The following is an 18,568-nucleotide window of genomic DNA, read 5'->3' as shown; positions in this document are numbered from 1 at the left end:
TTCTCGAGCACTCTCGTTCACTTTTTTCGAAAGAAAAATGGAATCAATCTCTCCTCAATTCTCTCGCTCTAGAAGTCAGTTGGTGTCCCATCGCATCGAGGCCAGGCCATGAAAAGTGAGATAAGGGTGTGCAGAACGGAGAACTGGTGTAAGGTCGTGCCAGTAAAAGATTCTTGTTTTTGATCAATGAAACAAATGAGCCAATTGTTTTTTTTTCTAATGATAAGAGAGTTGATGACTTGCTAAAGTGAATAGTGTAATTAAACGGCCTGAAGCGCAAACATCAGCTAGGAGGTGACTATCAGTGTGTTCAGTGGAATTATAAAAAAAGAAAAATATAATAAAGAACAAAGTCTGATTTTTTAAAGACCTTTTTTTTAGTAGATCGAGCTTTTTTTTCATCCGACCAGAAAGACCTGAATAACAATTCCAACTACAGTACACATTCACAGTTTATTTAAAACGTTCTCAAAAATAAAGAAGTGTTTGCAAATGAACGAGATAAACACATTGCGTTAGATGAAACACAATAAATAGTTGGAAAAAACACAATACATTCAAAAATAAGCACAATAATCAGAGCAAAAGGACAATCATACATCTATTCATTATTGGTTGGATCAGAAGCCGTAGAAGTTGAGGCCTTGTTGAGACGATCAGCTTCGTAGTCCATAAGATCTCTCGAGCTGTAAGAGCTTCCCAGCCTGAAAAAAAGATAAATTAATAAAAATTTCACGATTACAATATCTTACTCAATGAGTTCCATCACTGATGGATAGACGTAGTGATCTGCAGGAAGGAAATTGTATACACCCGCTACAATCCGATTATCGTGAGGTTCGACAAGAGGAACGAGTTCGAACTCGAACTTTGGAGGCATCTTCTGTTGCTCCTCATCCTTTCCGTAAAACATAATATAGTTTTCCGCCACGACCACATAAGGGGGCATTTCCAGAACTGATCCACCAGTGCAAATATAAATTCCAGCAGTTCCATCAATTGGGAAAACGTCACAAGCAAAAACTTTCATTTTTCGGAAATGCGTCCATGGATTTGACGAAACGACAATGGCAGTGTTCTTATTGCCAATTTCTAGGGTGCGATTCGTCGGAGCTTCCATAACACATCCACCGGTCAACTCGGCGTTGACAGTCCTCTGCAGATCTTTTTCCAAATCATAATCTCCTTTGACTTCAGTCAGAGAATTTTCTTTGTCGTGGCTAATATCAAGATCTTGCTCTTTCGTTTTTGTAAAAACCGAAAACGAGGAGTCAAAACCACCAAATGTTTGGTTCAGCTTGAGAGCAGTTGGATTGTAGAGGCGACTGGCGTTGTCTTGACTGTCGTCTTGAGTTTGAATGTATCCACTAATCACTTGTTCGACTCGAGAAGCGGTACGCTTGACCTTTCCGTCACCAGTGGCATTTGCAGTATTCTCATAACCGATCACATCCCCTGGATCTCCAGATCCTTCTTGTTGGTGTCCACTTATCTGATTTCCGTCTGCTGTTTGCATAGCAACGGAGTTGATTTGCTTTGTGACGGATGTACTTTTCAGTTCATCATTTGAAGTGGAGCACCCGCCAGAAATATTGAACTTGGAAACCAAAACTTGTGCGCAACGAGCCGTGTCGAGTCCGTTGACATGATAGTTCTCTGAAAAGTCAGTTTTAATGTCACTGAAATACTTATTCTTCAGTTTACACTCACTATGCTTATCAAACGACTTGTGTCCAAATCTTGGTTTCAGTTGGGACTGACGACCTTCGTTCTTCTGAGGGATAACTCCACCCGGACGGAATTTTAATGGGATGATGTCCTCTTTACGGGTACCTCCTTTGATGGTGACATTGGCTTGAGAGCTTCCATATCGAATTGCAGAGAATGTTTTATTCGAATCGACTTTCTCGTCACCGCGTGGGAGTGGTGGACGGGCGCAGTGCAAATCATCCGATTTTCTGGCTGGGCGATGCGTGAGAAGAATGTAGTCCTTCTTGTGTGAGCCGTCTGAAAATGGGAATGTATTGAAGTTCTTTGTAAAATTCGGATAAATAAACTCACCCAACGATAGGAAAGACTTGTTGGTGCGGCAAGAACTGGAGCGGTCATGACTTGAACGAGTGCAGTAATTCAGACGATCTTGTCTTCCAGTGGTGTCCAACGTGGTGTTGTCGTCAAACACCTCATCACACATCATAGAATCCGTCTCCAAGAAGGATTTGTCGAGCTGGAGCTCTGGAAATTGAAATTTTAAGAGTCGTAGTCGGAGATTTAATGAAGGTCTGTTAGATGAACTATTTTGTCTGAAACCTTCACTCACCATATCCATTAAAAGTCTTGTTACCAGCTCCAACAGCAGACCGAGCGCTGGCGTTGCGGCTTCTGCGCTGGTTGTCACGTCCTCGGTGCTCGCCCGCACTTTCATTCACTGCTTTCTGTTTTTGATAGGAACCGATGGATTTGACTGCGTTTTGGGAAACGAAATTCTTAATGTAGTTGACATCGGGAGCTGGATAGCTGCTGGAGTCACTTTTCGTACGATTTCCACCATTTCGATTGACATATGTCGAATGGATTGGCTCTCCGCTGGCCTTCGAGTATTCATGTTGGTCGCCTGAAATTTGATATTTTATTGTTACAAGTTACTTGAAATTTTTCAAAGTCATTTGATTCACTTATTAGCAGCTAACCCTTTCTTACAACTGCGCTCCACCGCAAACGAAAAAGTATCGGCGAGACGCAGAATCATTTCTCGCGCCAACTCAGAATTTCACAGTGTTTGACATATTTTTGCTATTCAAAAGTTGTTTGTAAATTATTATGAAAAACAGCAAAAATATGTCAAAAACAGAATATATACATATATCCCACTAACCTGAATAACCGTGGAACATCACTAACCTGAATAGCCGTGGAACATCAAGTTCCCATTCGACGTTGCAGAGTTGATCCTGGAACTTTTCGTTGTTCGACCACCACCAAGACTTCCACTCAGTTCATCACGACACGTCCCACTATTGGTGCTTGTATTACTTGTGACACGCGCACGTTGCACTTTGTTGTAACCATTGCCAGTCGGATGGAAATACGGCGCTTCTGCAAATGAAAATGATTGAATGTCACAAAACTAACAAGTATGGTAAAACGATGTCAATATCTAATAGTTATACTCACCGTTAGCACAGAAGGATCTGTTTGACGGATGACTGAACTTTATCGGAGCATCGTAATATTCTTGCTCGTGGCCGAAGGTGCGGTTGGCCGCATCGTGTTGGCTCCTCGATTTATTTCCATTCGACGTTGAAGAATTCTGTACCGATCGATTAGAGTTGCGACGACCGCCAGTTGCATCATAGAACACGTTTTCCCATTCCAAAGAACGGTTAGACTCATTGCGTTGGAGGGCAGAGTTTCCGTAGGCGCCGGCTTGCTTTTTCCCTTGTTCCTTCCAGCCTGTTCCAAATGGGCGAATCTTCTTGTCATTGTTGGCAGACATTGTAGGCGAGTTTTGATGTGTTTCAATTTACCTGAAAACGAAAAAGTGAAGGAGGACTGATATAGACATTAAAAGAACGTGATAAACGAGAGAACAGTGACTGAAAAGCTATCGAAAACCAAATGAAAATGAAGCAACACGGAAATCAAAAACAGAAAAAAACCCTAGGCGTTGGATGAGATGGTACACGAACGTTTGAGTTCTATGAATGTGCCAAAAATGGATCGAGAAAGTATTTTCAAATCATGACAACAACGGCGAATGAACCCACAAGACAGCAGAGGTTGAGAGAGGAGAGAGAATCCAAGCAGACCGAAAAACATGAGATTTTATTGACAGTGTTACCGAATTCATGAGACTCAGCAAAAGAAAACTGCAAAAGAACTGCAAAAGAACTGTGAAAGATGTGAACAAAAATCGCTGGGAAGAACGGATTGGGATGGCGAAAGTCGCGAAATCCAAGGAGTGCACAACATAGAGTAGAAGTACAGCGCAATGAAGTAGTGGTTATCAACGCATTGTGCGCAAAAATGTATGGCTCAGTCATTTGGCGGACCGGAACAAGGAAAAAAGGGCAAGAGAAGAAAAAGAGGAATGAATGAGGTCGGGACCATTGAGGGCAAATGGCAGTGCGTGGGCGTAGTCCGCAATTGCGCGTTGCGGTGTCTGCAGAACAGGTGCAAACACAGCACACACTGTTGGTCTATTAGGCCACCCAGCCTTCTTACGAAAACAAAGAAGTTGACGGATATGATTTCTAATACTGAACATGTATTATGAGAGATGTGGCCGCGTTTTTTTTGTTACGGTATACCAGTTTTTCATTTTCAATGTGAAAAACTTGTTTTCGAGAAAAAAAAGCAAAATTCCGTGTATATGAAACGAGTCGTGGCCGAGTTTTTAAGCAGCCGACCATTTAGTGATTGGGACGGAATCATAATGATAATGCAATGAAATAGTGGTTATCAAGACATCTTGCACTAAAAATGTATGGCTCAGTCATTTCGCAGACCGGAAGGAGAAAAAAAAGGGCAAGAGAAGAAAAAGAGGAATGAGTGAGGTTGGGACCGTTGAGGGCAAATGGCTGTGCGTGGGCGTAGTCCGCAATTGCGCGTTGCGGTGTCTGCAGAACAGGTGCAAACACAGCACACACTGTTGGTCTATTAGGCCACCCAGCCTTCTTACGAAAACAAAGAAATTAATAACGGATATGTTTTTCTGTACGGAAAGTGGTTTATAAGAAAAAATAAACTGAAAAACAATTAAGACAATGTGCTTTTCTCACGACTGTCGGCAAACCTGGGAATGTTAGGTTCAATTCATTGTCAGGTACTTTGCTCTAAACGTGTTGCATAAAAACCACACGTTCCATAAAAACTAACAAAAATGAACCGTCGGTCAGTTATGGTGAATAATATTTTTAAAAAAGCGTGATTCTTATGGTTGCGCTAAACCTGATATGCAAAATCTCGCTCAGAAGACAGGAAACTTTGGATACTGTCAATGGAAAATGATTGGGTCTTGTATGTTATCCTTATGTCTTAATTGAGAGCTTCATTTTGCAGTTAAAATTTTTTTAAAGGGGAGGGGCACACACTGAAAAGTTACAGGTGATCAAAGCAACTTCTTCCTCAAATCAACCAATTTAGCTACAGATTTTGAATTTTTGAGTTTTCCACTTTGATCACTTATAACTTTTCAGGGAGTTTCGGAACAAAAAAGTTCTCAACTACAAAAATCGAGCTCTAGGTTTAATCATCTACAATTCCTATAGAAATTGAAATTATAAGAGAGCCATTAACTCAGTGACACATTATCAAAGATTCATCATTTTCCATTCACAGCAGCCAAAGTTTCCAGCCTTTTTAGCGGAACGATTTGATTTCCACCAATTTCAGTTTCAATATCCATTTCCCAAATTTTTTTACTGATTTAGTGATTTCATTTTTGAATTATCACCTTCTATAATACCGTACCCATGCAATAATGACCTTTCTTCTTCACAAAACATGAGAAAAGAAACAGAAATATATCAATTTAGTCACACATCAATCCCATTATTTTGCATAAACACTTATTCTTGCACACCCCAACCCCATCAAACTATGAATCATCCGTGAACGATCTTTTTCATTTGTTTATTTTGAAATAGGAGGAACGAGCGAATCGAGAAAAACTACCGATCGCCTCTCCCTCTTTCTCATTTTTTCTTTTATTCTAGAATATTCTTTGAAACAATTTTGTCAGTGATTCTGACTTGGCTATCCACAAATAGTCGTGGTGATTCCAATCAGATGTCAGGAGACGTCCTTCGCAAGCTCAAAAATGCCGGTGAGCTCTTTATTTTAACACTTAAATTCTCAATATTCAATTCCAGGTCATTTCCCATGTCGTCACTGCCATAAAATCTTCAAGTACGAAAGAAATCTTCGTGAACACGTCTACGGAAACCATCCACCAACGCATTACTGCTTTTTGTGCGATGATCGCTTGCCGAACGAGCATAAACCGCTACAAATCCACATGACCACTGTCCACAAGCTCCCTGGTACTATCACTTGCGATTGCTGTGACGCTACGTTTGCAAGAAAATCCATTTTTGATAACCATTGCAAAGAAGTTCGGAATAAGGCAAAGATGAAGCACGCAACACCCATCGCAAAAACTATCCGTTATCGGGATCCAATTTTGACAGCATTTCCTTCTGTCAACTATAAAAAGAACGTGGAAGCAGAACAGCCAGCGGAGAAGAGAAAATCTACAAGGGAACTCCCTTTCAAAGTGATCTACTCTGACGACAAAGTTATTCCACGTTGTGCTCTTCCGATTCTCGCAGAAGCTGCAGTTGATATCATTAACGCTATGGGATTGGAAAATTTGGGAATTATTGTAAAAGTAAGTTTTTTAAAATAGTTTTTAATGTTCTATATCTGACAGAGAACGTGAAAAACAGTCTGCAAGCTTAACAATTCTATTTTACAGAAGCAAAATCTTGATCGCGGACCTATGAGTAAGAAACGAGAAGATGGAATCCTGATAGAGCTGTGATGAGTGAGAAAACATATTTCATCTATCGAATTCTTGCGAATTTTGTGTCAAACTTTTCTGAAATGTTAATAAATCATGCATAATCGAGGGAAAAATCAACAAAAATCAGCAATTTGTCCAAAATATCCAACTCCTTGATCAGTTCTCATGAGAAAAAGGAAAAAACAAAAATTTTGTGATTGCATATTGTTTTTCCGAGAGAATTCCGAAACGTATATGTATTTAATCTAATAATTAGTCAAAGTAGTCGAATAGTTTCAAATTACAAAACATATCAAGAATCCATTGTCTTCCATTTGGATTCCTCGAGTTTTGTTGTGACTTGAAAGCTGGCATTGTTTGCTTTGTGTTGTTTATTGCTTAGGACTACGGTTTTCTGAAAGAAGTATCAATGACTACTGAATTTTTGAAATAACGGAACAACAAAAGAGGAAAAAATGACCGGAAGTATTCTCACTCCGAAACAGCCATAAGGTCGTCATTCGCAGAATTCTTCATAATCATACGTTATTGGATTTAGGCGACATCTTTTCAATGGTTGTTAGTCAAAACCGTTTGCTGTATAGCGGAATCTCTGAAAACCAGTATATTTAGTTGAGTTTTTTTCATACGAACTAAAAGACCAAAATAACAATACCAACTGCTTAAACAATCAATGCTTATTTACAGTTTATTTTCGGGATTGCCACAATTATGTAAGAGTTGGTTAATCAAAAAATTGAGAGAAAAAAAAGAGAGATTTGCTCAATACCGAGAGCAAGGCAACATTCGAAAAGCAAAAGAAAATTAAATGCACAATCTAGTACAATATACAAGTAAACACTTTTGTTAGAGCAATTATGAGAGAATCCTTATTGATTCTTGTTGGAGTCAAAAACGGAAGATGTCGACACCTTGTTGAGATTATCATCTTTGTAGTAGATGAGGTCTGCTGAGTGACAAGCATTGTTCAAACTGAAAAAAATAACATTTAATAAAAATTAAGCAATCACAATATCTTACTGGTCCCCAAGCGACATCAACGATGGCCAAATCTCGTGATCAACAGAAACGTAGTGATACACTCCGGGCACAATCCGATCATCGGATGATTTGACCAATGGGAGGAGCTCAAACTGAAAGTGCGGAGGCATCCTCTGTGGCGCCTCAGTCTTGTCGTAAAACATGATGAAATCTTTTGCGACTACGATATATGGCATTTCTAAAACTCCTCCAGCCCAGCAAGTGTAAACGCCGGCAATCCCACCGCTTGGGAAAACGTCAGATGCAAACTCTTTCATTTTCATGAAATGTGTCCATTGGTCCGACCAAACGATATTGACAGTGTTGCCGTTAGCAATTTCCAATGTATCATCCTCCTCGTCGTTTCTGATAGTCTCATTCAACTCGTTCTCCAAATACAAATCTTCAACACGAGTTGCATCAAAACCAGAGAACGTTTTGTTGAGATCGCCGTTGGTTTCGCGGTACGCTGGAATATTTGCCGGCATCTTCACAAGATTCCACTGGCCTTGGAGTTTGGGCAAAGATTCTTCCTGGCACTTTCTCACAACAAAGTCACGGTCAGTTGTTTTGACACCATCAGTCACAGCCTCCGATCCCGATCCGTTGTCGGAATATGGAACAATGTTGTTTGATGGTTCTGAAATAAATATTTATAATAGGTTTTCGGTTATTTGAATTAACTTACGTTGGAATTTTTTGGTTTCGGAAAGTTCCCAAAACCAAGGTTCAGTTCCAGGCAAAATTTGAATGTGCTTGTGAGCAGTTGGATTGTTTACTTTGGCGTCGTCTTGACTTTGTGCTTGGATACTTTCAGTGATCAATTTCTTAACTCGAGAATTTACACATTCGACCGTTCCGTCATTCGTGACCTTCTTGCTATTCACAATACTCGTCACTAGACCATCTCCAGATATCTCTTGTTTATAGTGCCCAGACTTTTGACTTCCGACAGCATCTTTCTTCATAAACAAGTTGAGTTGCATTGGAACGAAACAGGATGCACTTTTCAGCTCATTAGTAGATGTGACGCATCTGTCCGAAGACTTCAACTTGAAATCCGAGACTTGCCCAAGAGGTGAATCGTCAACTCCATTAGCATGATTATTCTCTGAAAAGTCAGATTTAATGTTGGGGGAATTCTTATTCGGCAGTTTACACTCACCATGCTTATAGAACGGCTTGTTGCCGAATCTTGGGTTCGATCGGGAACGATAACTATCGTTTTCTTGAGAGACGAGTCCCGCCGGACGGTGTTTTACTGGGATGAAATCCCCATTACGAGTACCTCTTTTGGTGAAGATATTTGCTTGAGAGCTTCCGTCTTCAGTTCCAGTTGATGTTTGGTTCAAGGCGACTCTCACGCTGACACGTGGCAGTGGTGGGCGAGTGCAAAAGGTGTCGTCAGCCTTTCTGGCTGGACGATGCGTGACAGGAATGTAGTCCTTGTTGTAGCAGCCATCTGAAAATGGGAATATGTTGAAATTGTTTGTAAAATTCGGATAAATAAACTCACCCAACGCTGTGAAAGACTTGTTGGTGCAACTACGACGAGAGCAGGAACGGGCACGTTTGGTGCGTGCCTCGGAATTGGGTCCTTCTGAAGATTTGTTCTTCACAACACTGGCATCCAACGTGACGTTGTCGACAAACACTTCATCACTATCATGATAATTCAGGAGCGATTTGTCATGGTGATTGTCTGGAAATGATTATTTTAGGCGTCATAGTTGGAGATTTAAGGGAGTTTGATGTGTTGGATGAGTCATTTTGCCTGAAATCTTTACTCACCATAGCCATTGAATGTCTTGTTTCCAACTCCAACAGCAGACCGAGAGCTAGAATTGCGGTTCCCGCGCTGGTTGTCCCGTCCTTTGTGACCGCTTCCATTTCCGTTCAATCGTTTGTCCTCCTGATAATAACCCATGGAGATGATAGAGTAGTTGGCCGGGAAATTCTGGTTATTGCTGTTGTCGGTAGAACAATAGCTGAATGCACTTTTCCGCTCATTAATAGATGTGACGCATCTATCCGAAGACTTCAACTTGAAATCCGAGACTTGCCCAAGAGGAGAATTGTCAACTCCATTAGCATGAATATTCTCTGAAAAGTCAGATACAGTTTTGGTGAAATTCTTATTGGGCAGTTTACACTCACCATGCTTATAGAACGGCTTGTTGCCGGATCTTGGGTTTGATCGGGAACGATAACTATCGTTTTCCTGAGAGACGAGTCCCGCCGGACGATGCTTTAGTGGGATGAAATCCCTATTAGGGCGAGTGTCTTTAGACGATGACATCTCAGAATGTTAAGTTGATCTACCTGAAAAACGAAAAAGTGAATGAGGACTGATATATACATCAAAAGAACGTGATAAACAAGAGAACAGTGACGGAAATTCTATCGAAAAATCAATTGAAAGTGAAGCAACGCACGGAATTCAAAAAATAAAAAGACACCTGGGAGAAAGATGAGACGGACACAAGAAGTTTGGGTTTAACGAGTATCCCAGAAATGGATCGGGAAACAAAATAGTTTCAAATTATGACGAGACAGGGGCGAATGAACCCGCTTTTTTGTAATTTTGAATTAACTCACTTCCACAGTTCTTTGTTTTGTCACTGGTCACTTGACTTGAATTTGACTGAGCGCCAAATTTGAATTTGCCCAAAATTTTGACAATCTTTTGTGCATTTTCAAGGCGGAATCAGTATAAACAGCGAGGCGCACGCACCGCGACTCGGAAGACTCAAACCTGCTCGTTGGGGACCTCACGCGACGTACTACTGTTCCCACACAACACACGCACGAGAAAACTACCACAACGTTTCAAAAATTGATTCAATTTGGAAATCTAAATAGCCGATTTTTTCAACAGCCGGCTATTCAGTGATTGGGACGAAATCGCAATCATAGCGCATTGAAATAGATGTTATCAACGCATTGTGCTCAAAAAATTCGTGATGCAATATTTTGGGGGACCGGAAGAAGGAAAACGGGGGCAAAAGAAGAAAAAAAGGAATGAATGAGACCTGGAACATCGATGGCAAATGGCAGTGCGTGGGCGTAGTCCGCAATTGCGCGTTGCGGTGTCTGCAGAAGAAGTGCAAACACAGCATACATTGTTGGTCTATTAGGCCACCCAGCCTTTTTACGACAACAAAGAAGTTAACGAATATGATTTTCAGTAGGGAAAGTGTATTATGAGAAAAAACCAACTGACAAACAATTAAGATAATGTAATTTTCTCACAACTAACGGCAGATCTGTAGCTACTTTTGTTTCTACTGAGAAAATAATTTTTTCTTAGTCATAATTTACACATAAAATCACAAAAAACATGCTACAATTATACAGAAAAACTGAACACGCGAAAGAAAAGAAGCACTAATGAACAGAAATTGTTTTTTCCCTTTTTTTCCAAGTGTCAGGGTTCCAACTGGATGTTATATTTGAGAAATATTCGAAAAAGTTAATTAAAATCAATTGATGAATAATTTTTCAATCAGTTTTAGTAAAAAAGTATATCTAGCCAGAGTTTTTTCATCCTTTACTAAGTCAATCAAGTCTAAAACGCCTGTGGTGCGTTTTCGCCATTCAAGTTTGTATTTAAACCAAAAAATGGAGCAGATGAATAAAAAATGACAGGGTCATCCTATTTTAGTCATCTTTTGGTTAGAATGATGGTATTTCTTTTTGAAATGATTTCGCTTTTGCTTGTAATAGTTAAATTCGCACTGTTTTTGGCGAAAGGAAGCTATTCGAAGCGTTTTTCCGATAAAAAATGATTTTTTAGTTGAAATTAAACAATTTGCGCTGGAATTTGCGGAGTACGTTGTTGTTCGACGGGATCAGTAGTGTAAAGGTTGGTAAAAAAAGGTGAGATGCGCCATAATACCACTATCGGTAGAGATATAAAGGAAAATGGGGAAACTACGGAAGAGGGAACCCAAAACGAAAGAAAAGTGAAGGAAGCGATGCGTCCAAGGTTTTTGCTTGGAGGAACAACGACGATGTGACAAAGAGAGCTTGAAATTAGAAGAAATGGGAAGAATCGATTAAGTTTTAGTGAATTTTGAAGTCAAAGGGCTGATTTTGGGCCTGTTTCGTATTTTTGAGAACGCTGAAATGAATGGCTAAACTAAGAGTTATTTGTAAAAAAATGATTTTATTGGTGTGGAAAAGATACGGCTCTCTTTAGTGCCCTTAAAAACCACGAAATTGCGCACAGTAGTAGTCAGTGGTAGGACGTTGCTCTTTACTTCTTTAGATTCAGGACACCTCAAACTTGGGTAATTAAACATATTTATTTAAAGAATAAGATAATAAGAATTATAAGATAACCATATAATAAAATAAGAAAATCATAAATAAGACATATTATCGAAATAAAAAAGTTCCGACATTTTTTACCGACGCGTGTTTGCGGACTTAGTGGAAAATTATTAAATTTAGCACTAAGGCCGCAAACACGCGTCGGTAAAAAATGTCGGAACTTTTTTATTTCGATAATAAAATTCCCACATGAAAATCAGGAAACTGTAAGGAGGCTCGACCGGATGCGGCGGCGGGGGCGATGTGGGAGGGGGAGAAAATAATTCAATTAAATCTAAAAAGATACAATATATGTTTTGATAAATGAAAAAATGTGGGAGCTCATCAAAGTGCGATGGTGTTTCAGCACAAAAATTATGATTAAATGTTAAGCCAGTGTATGTCGAAATATCGAAGATTTGTTCCAACACAATAGATTTATTATCAGGAGTAAAACAATAGAATAAAATCAGAAAACATAAGAAAAAGCGTGCTCCCTTTTATACTACTCAATTAAAAACATAAATGTCATTTTAATATAAACATTTGCATATATACGAAAAGCAATATAAACATAACTAACAAAAAACTAACAAGAAGTAAGAAAATTGATGATGTGTCATCGGTACAAGCATCCTCCTTCTGTATCGACGTCGTTGATGACTTCGTCGACAGTGTAGGAGCTCTCCATGAAAACCATAACTTGGTACTGCCGAACAGTTGAAATTTGTAGTCTTCTTCATGCCCGCTAGCTGAAAAAATGAACATTACAAAGTTGACAAAAGAGCTTTTTACCTCTTCCAGTCTTTTCACTCCATCATGAACTGTTTTGTATAATCTCTCATTGTCGTTCTTCATTAAAGAATCATTGTACTGTTTTCTATTCTTCAAGTCTCGACATAGTGTGTATTGCTTGTACATCAAACACTGATTCAGAGCATAAGGCAGGCAATTTTCTGAAACTGAGAAATAAAAATAAGTGAACTCTCACAAAATTAAAACACTTACCATTATTTCTCATGACATTTGTTGATTTTCGTTTTGTAGACGTTTCGTCGCTTTCGTGATCATCATCATCATCGTCTTCTTCTTTTTTGTCATCATCATTCGATTCTGCGCACTCATCTTCTATAAAGCTGCTACATCCTTGTTGAAGTTGAGCATGATTTAAATGATCCATTGTTTTGTTTGCGCGTAGTTGCACCATCTCATGGTCATTGTCGCGGCCACCAAATCTTCTCGATCCTATTTCTACAATAAAATTCTCTGTCGCTCTTAGCAGGAAGTGTCCGGATTGTGGAACGTCGAGAGTTTTGTGAGCGTTGGTGGAGCCATTCTGATACAACGAATAAGCTGATGATTTTTTCCAGAAGATTTTCAAAGAACTATGAAAAAAATATTACTTTCTCATTTAGATGGGCGAGAGAGCATAATATAATACTAGATTTCAATAAAAATAATGAGTTTTCATAAGGAAAACTTTATAACAGGAATAGAACAGCAATCGGCCGCTCAAAGAGGGGTTACATGTAATGAATGATGCTTTCTTGCCTGCTTCTTTTGTGATGGGCGGGGCTGGAGAAAAATCGGAAACTCTGCACTTTCTTACCTCTACACATTGCCTCCAGAGAGTCTTCTCTCTTTTCTTATATATATTAAATTCCTTTCTATTGAAATAGAAAGCAACGAGACGACTGGTCTCTTTTTTACACTTTTTTGTTTACACCTGATGACCCATTCCCTGGTCAACCGTTTTTCAGCGATCAAAATATCACCAGAACAGACCAAACTTCTGTTCATTTCACTGTTAGAAGAATTGCTCATTGACTTCCGAAATAATTTTCCGATCTACTTCGGTTTGATCCGACTCGGCAATAACTGGGACGAGAAAAGAACTCCGGTCGACGAGTCACAAGGTATACTCGATTGTACAGTGTACATTCTCCAAGTTTCGTGCCCCTTTTCATCTTATTGCTTTTTTATGATTCACCATCCGGCTGAATCATCATCTATCTTATTCTATCATACTTTTAATATTGATAGAAACTTCACTTTTGTGCTTAGTATAAAGGCGCATGTCAAAGAAATTAATAAAAACAGACAAAAATGATTATTTGAAGATTGTGCATCATGTAAAAAGGCTCAGGAAAACAAAATGGAAAAAGTTTATGTATAATCCAAGAATAAAAACAACAAAGCTGGCGAAAATCCATTTTGCGGCTACTCATAGACGAAACTTCCAAATTCATAGCGTGGTTCCGTTTTGATCATTCCCTGAAAGAATAATTTCCGGTAATTTTCACAGGATTCAACTTACATTCAAATTTCCGCAGTTTTTAGTGCTCAATATTTTGTTCTTTTGCAAGCACCACAAAGTGACCTGAATATCAATTGTTCATCAAGTCACTTGTATTAAAATACCTGATAAAGATGTAAACCGATTAATTGATGTTGTTTTCGTAGTTCCACCGCTTGGGTCTCCGTGAACTCCTGATATCGTCAAACTCCTTGAAAAAAAGTGAGTGTTAATATAATAAATATAATGATCGTCATTAAACGTTTTTTAAATTGGGGTAACGTTGATAATTCAATAAAATCTCTGATGAATTGATGAAAAAAAAAATTCCCAGAAAGTTTGGTCCTGATAAGAAGACACCATATGCTTTTATATATTCAGGAACTGTTCAAATTATATCAACTGAGACAACGTACCGATTTCGTTAACTTCGATGTGAGTGCATGGCCCTGTGACCAGAGGTTGGAATTGTCTCCATCAAAAACATTCAGTTATGTATTAAAATATAAAACGCTGAGGTTATAATATCTTGAAAATATTCTGTTTCTTCTCTACTAAACTGCGTATTTTCATTTTATGTCCATAACATTGCAAGTGGTTACAAACTATACGTCTAGCTTCTAGAAGAATCGGGTAATTCATAAACATTCAGTTATGTATTGAAATATATAACGCTGAGGTTATAATATCTTAAAAATATTCTGTTTCTTCTCTACTGAACTGCCTATTTTCATTTTATGTTCATAACAATGCAAGTGGTTACAAACTATACGTCTAGCTTCTAGAAGAATCGGGTAATTCATAAACATTCAGTTATGTATTGAAATATATAACGTGTTCTCTGTAAGACTCGAGCATCGCCATAGTACATAGGGGCCTAGAGTCTGTAAAGAAGTTAGGGCTTGCATTTTTATACAAACATGTATTATGGGCCTCTAGTAACCCATATTCACAATATTGGCTCCCGGCTCGCAGGTACGGTAGTACGGTAGGTGCTCAAAGGTGCAAAAATGAAATTTTTGCTGTTATGTCGTAGAAAGCTGAAATTTTTACCATGTTTCATAGGTGTAAAATGAAGTATTTCCACAAAGTTTCGAAACATGGTTCAAAAAATTTCTCGAGTTGTAAGATAAAATCATCAATTTTTAAAGTATTTTTGGATTAAATTGAAAAAAAAGTGCCATTTTTGAAATAACATGTCTGAGGATTTTTTTGTTTTAAATGAACCACTCAAAGTTCTTTTTAAAAAACAAGACATCGCCCTATATCATCGATTCCCAACAGTCGAAAAGTGACAAAGTTGAAAACTAAAAAAATCGAATTTTTGAATTTTTCATTTTTCTCGTCAGAAATAAATAGTCCATGTTTTTTGAGTATTTTTTGTATTGACACTTTTTATTTTTCTTCACAATATCATACTAAAAAATTACAATTTTTGAAAAAAAAAATTTTTTTTGATGATTTTTTATGTGAAAATTTTTTTTTCAAAAAAGTATAAAACTGATAATTTATTGCAAAATTCTTGTTTTAAATACCAGAAACTATTGTTTTAACACCGTTTAGGTGTTTTTATAACAACTACGGATAAGAGCAACTCGAATCACAACGACACCGAATCACCAAAAAATTTTGGAATTTGTTGATTCGTTTATTTGAAAAAAAGAACCAAATTTGAAGACAGCTTTTAAAATTCAAAAATATCGTTGGTTGTCTTGTTTAGTTTAATTAATAGGGTTTTGGAAATCACTATTTTCTCCGCTGTTCTCATCATAGACCTCTTCCGAGTCAACGAGTTTTTTCCATCTCTACCGATCGGTGCACCGAGTCTTCCGTCAAAAAAGAAAGTGAACAAAAGTCAAAGATAAATAAGGAAAAGAATGAAACATCGTGAATAAGAAAAATAATAAAGAAACACTTTTAATATTCGAACTCTCAATCGCACAGAGCAGTTCTGATTCGGTCTTGTTGTGATTCGAGTTGCTCTTATCCGTAGTTGTTATAAAAACACCTAAACGGTGTTAAAACAATAGTTTCTGGTATTTAAAACAAGAATTTTGCAATAAATTATCAGTTTCATACTTTTTTGAAAAAAAAATTTTCACATAAAAAATCATCAAAAAAAAATTTTTTTTCAAAAATTGTAATTTTTTAGTATGATATTGTGAAGAAAAATAAAAAGTGTCAATACAAAAAATACTCAAAAAAACATGGACTATTTATTTCTGACGAGAAAAATGAAAAATTCAAAAATTCGATTTTTTTAGTTTTCAACTTTGTCACTTTTCGACTGTTGGGAATCGATGATATAGGGCGATGTCTTGTTTTTTAAAAAGAACTTTGAGTGGTTCATTTAAAACAAAAAAATCCTCAGACATGTTATTTCAAAAATGGCACTTTTTTTTCAATTTAATCCAAAAATACTTTAAAAATTGATGATTTTATCTTACAACTCGAGAAATTTTTCGAACCATGTTTCGAAACTTTGTGGAAATACTTCATTTTACACCTATGAAACATGGTAAAAATTTCAGCTTTCTACGACATAACAGCAAAAATTTCATTTTTGCACCTTTGAGCACCTACCGTACTACCGTACCTGCGAGCCGGGAGCCAATATTGTGAATATGGGTTACTAGAGGCCCATAATACATGCTTGTATAAAAATCTGTCCCTAGGGCACACGTTGCTCGAGTCTTACAGAGAACGCGTTATATAACGCTGAGGTTATAATATCTTAAAAATATTCTGTTTCTTCTCTACTGAACTGCCTATTTTCATTTTATGTTCATAACAATGCAAGTGGTTACAAACTATACGTCTAGCTTCTAGAAGAATCGGGTAATTCGTAAACATTTATTTATGTATTGAAATATATAACGCTGAGGTTATAATATCTTAAAAATATTCTGTTTCTTCTCTACTGAACTGCCTATTTTCATTTTATGTTCATAACAATGCAAGTGGTTACAAACTATACGTCTAGCTTCTAGAAGAATCGGGTAATTCATAAACATTTATTTATGTATTGAAATATATAACGCTGAGGTTATAATATCTTAAAAATATTCTGTTTCTTCTCTACTGAACTGCCTATTTTCATTTTATGTTCATAACAATGCAAGTGGTTACAAACTATACGTCTAGCTTCTAGAAGAATCGGGTAATTCATAAACATTTATTTATGTATTGAAATATATAACGCTGAGGTTATAATATCTTAAAAATATTCTGTTTCTTCTCTACTGAACTGCCTATTTTCATTTTATGTTCATAACAATGCAAGTGGTTACAAACTATACGTCTAGCTTCTAGAAGAATCGGGTAATTCATAAACATTTATTTATGTATTGAAATATATAACGCTGAGGTTATAATATCTTAAAAATATTCTGTTTCTTCTCTACTGAACTGCCTATTTTCATTTTATGTTCATAACAATGCAAGTGGTTACAAACTATACGTCTAGCTTCTAGAAGAATCGGGTAATTCATAAACATTTATTTATGTATTGAAATATATAACGCTGAGGTTATAATATCTTAAAAATATTCTGTTTCTTCTCTACTGAACTGCCTATTTTCATTTTATGTTCATAACATTGCAAGTGGTTACAAACTATACGTCTAGCTTCTAGAAGAATCGGGTAATTCATAAACATTCAGTTATGTATTGAAATATAAAACGCTGAGGTTATAATATCTTAAAAATATTCTGTTTCTTCTCTACTGAACTGCCTATTTTCATTTTACATTCATAACATTGCAAGTGGTTACAAACTATACGTCTAGCTTCAAGAAGAATCGGGTAATTCATAAACATTTAGTTATGTATTAAAATATATAACGCTGAGGTTATAATATCTTGAAAATATTCTGTTTCTTCTCTACTGAACTGCCTATTTTCATTTTATGTCCATAACATTGCAAGTGGTTACAAACTATACGTCTAGCTTCAAGAAGAATCGGGTAATTTATAAACATTCAGTTATGTTCTGAAATATATAACGCTGAGGTTATAATATCTTGAAAATATTCTGTTTCTTCTCTACTGAACTGCCTATTTTCATTTTATGTCCATAACATTGCAATTGGTTACAAACTATACGTCTAGCTTCAAGAAGAATCGGGTAATTTATAAACATTCAGTTATGTTCTGAAATATATAACGCTGAAGTTATAATATCTTGAAAATATTCTGTTTCTTCTCTACTGAACTGCCTATTTTCATTTTATGTCCATAACATTGCAATTGGTTACAAACTATACGTCTAGCTTCAAGAAGAATCGGGTAATTTATAAACATTCAGTTATGTTCTGAAATATATAACGCTGAAGTTATAATATCTTGAAAATATTCTGTTTCTTCTCTACTGAACTGCCTATTTTCATTTTATGTCCATAACATTGCAAGTG

General features: G+C 37.1%; 4 protein-coding genes across 4 annotated transcripts; 1 reads left to right on the top strand and 3 right to left on the bottom strand.

Annotated features, from left to right (window-relative positions):
• Positions 1-601: 601 nt before the first annotated feature.
• GCK72_026040 (uncharacterized protein) lies at positions 602-3,496 on the bottom strand (the record flags this gene model as incomplete). The annotated part of the gene is made up of 7 exons (XM_053736624.1): positions 602-704; positions 753-1,656; positions 1,711-2,007; positions 2,062-2,235; positions 2,321-2,614; positions 2,902-3,096; positions 3,175-3,496. The coding sequence occupies 7 exons, from the start codon at positions 3,494-3,496 to the stop codon at positions 602-604; spliced, it is 2,289 nt and encodes a 762-aa protein (XP_053580190.1).
• A 2,294-nt stretch (positions 3,497-5,790) lies between these two features.
• GCK72_026039 (uncharacterized protein) lies at positions 5,791-6,544 on the top strand (the record flags this gene model as incomplete). The annotated part of the gene is made up of 3 exons (XM_053736623.1): positions 5,791-5,827; positions 5,874-6,391; positions 6,479-6,544. 3 exons carry the CDS (start codon positions 5,791-5,793, stop codon positions 6,542-6,544), a joined length of 621 nt encoding a protein of 206 aa, XP_053580189.1.
• Positions 6,545-7,395: 851 nt separating this feature from the next.
• GCK72_026038 (uncharacterized protein) lies at positions 7,396-9,845 on the bottom strand (the record flags this gene model as incomplete). Its single annotated transcript, XM_003101981.2, has 7 exons — positions 7,396-7,498; positions 7,547-8,186; positions 8,235-8,657; positions 8,712-9,008; positions 9,063-9,248; positions 9,338-9,649; positions 9,704-9,845. The coding sequence occupies 7 exons, from the start codon at positions 9,843-9,845 to the stop codon at positions 7,396-7,398; spliced, it is 2,103 nt and encodes a 700-aa protein (XP_003102029.2).
• A 2,593-nt stretch (positions 9,846-12,438) lies between these two features.
• Positions 12,439-13,040, bottom strand: GCK72_026037 (uncharacterized protein; the record flags this gene model as incomplete). Its single annotated transcript, XM_053736622.1, has 3 exons — positions 12,439-12,612; positions 12,656-12,816; positions 12,869-13,040. The coding sequence occupies 3 exons, from the start codon at positions 13,038-13,040 to the stop codon at positions 12,439-12,441; spliced, it is 507 nt and encodes a 168-aa protein (XP_053580188.1).
• Between the last annotated feature and the right edge of the window lie 5,528 nt (positions 13,041-18,568).

The sequence above is a fragment of the Caenorhabditis remanei genome, chromosome X (assembly GCF_010183535.1).
Source record: "Caenorhabditis remanei strain PX506 chromosome X, whole genome shotgun sequence".
Taxonomy (NCBI): Eukaryota; Metazoa; Nematoda; class Chromadorea; order Rhabditida; family Rhabditidae; genus Caenorhabditis; species Caenorhabditis remanei.
The sequence above is the reverse complement of the archived record's forward strand: the minus strand, read 5'-3'. Positions and strand labels throughout refer to the sequence as shown.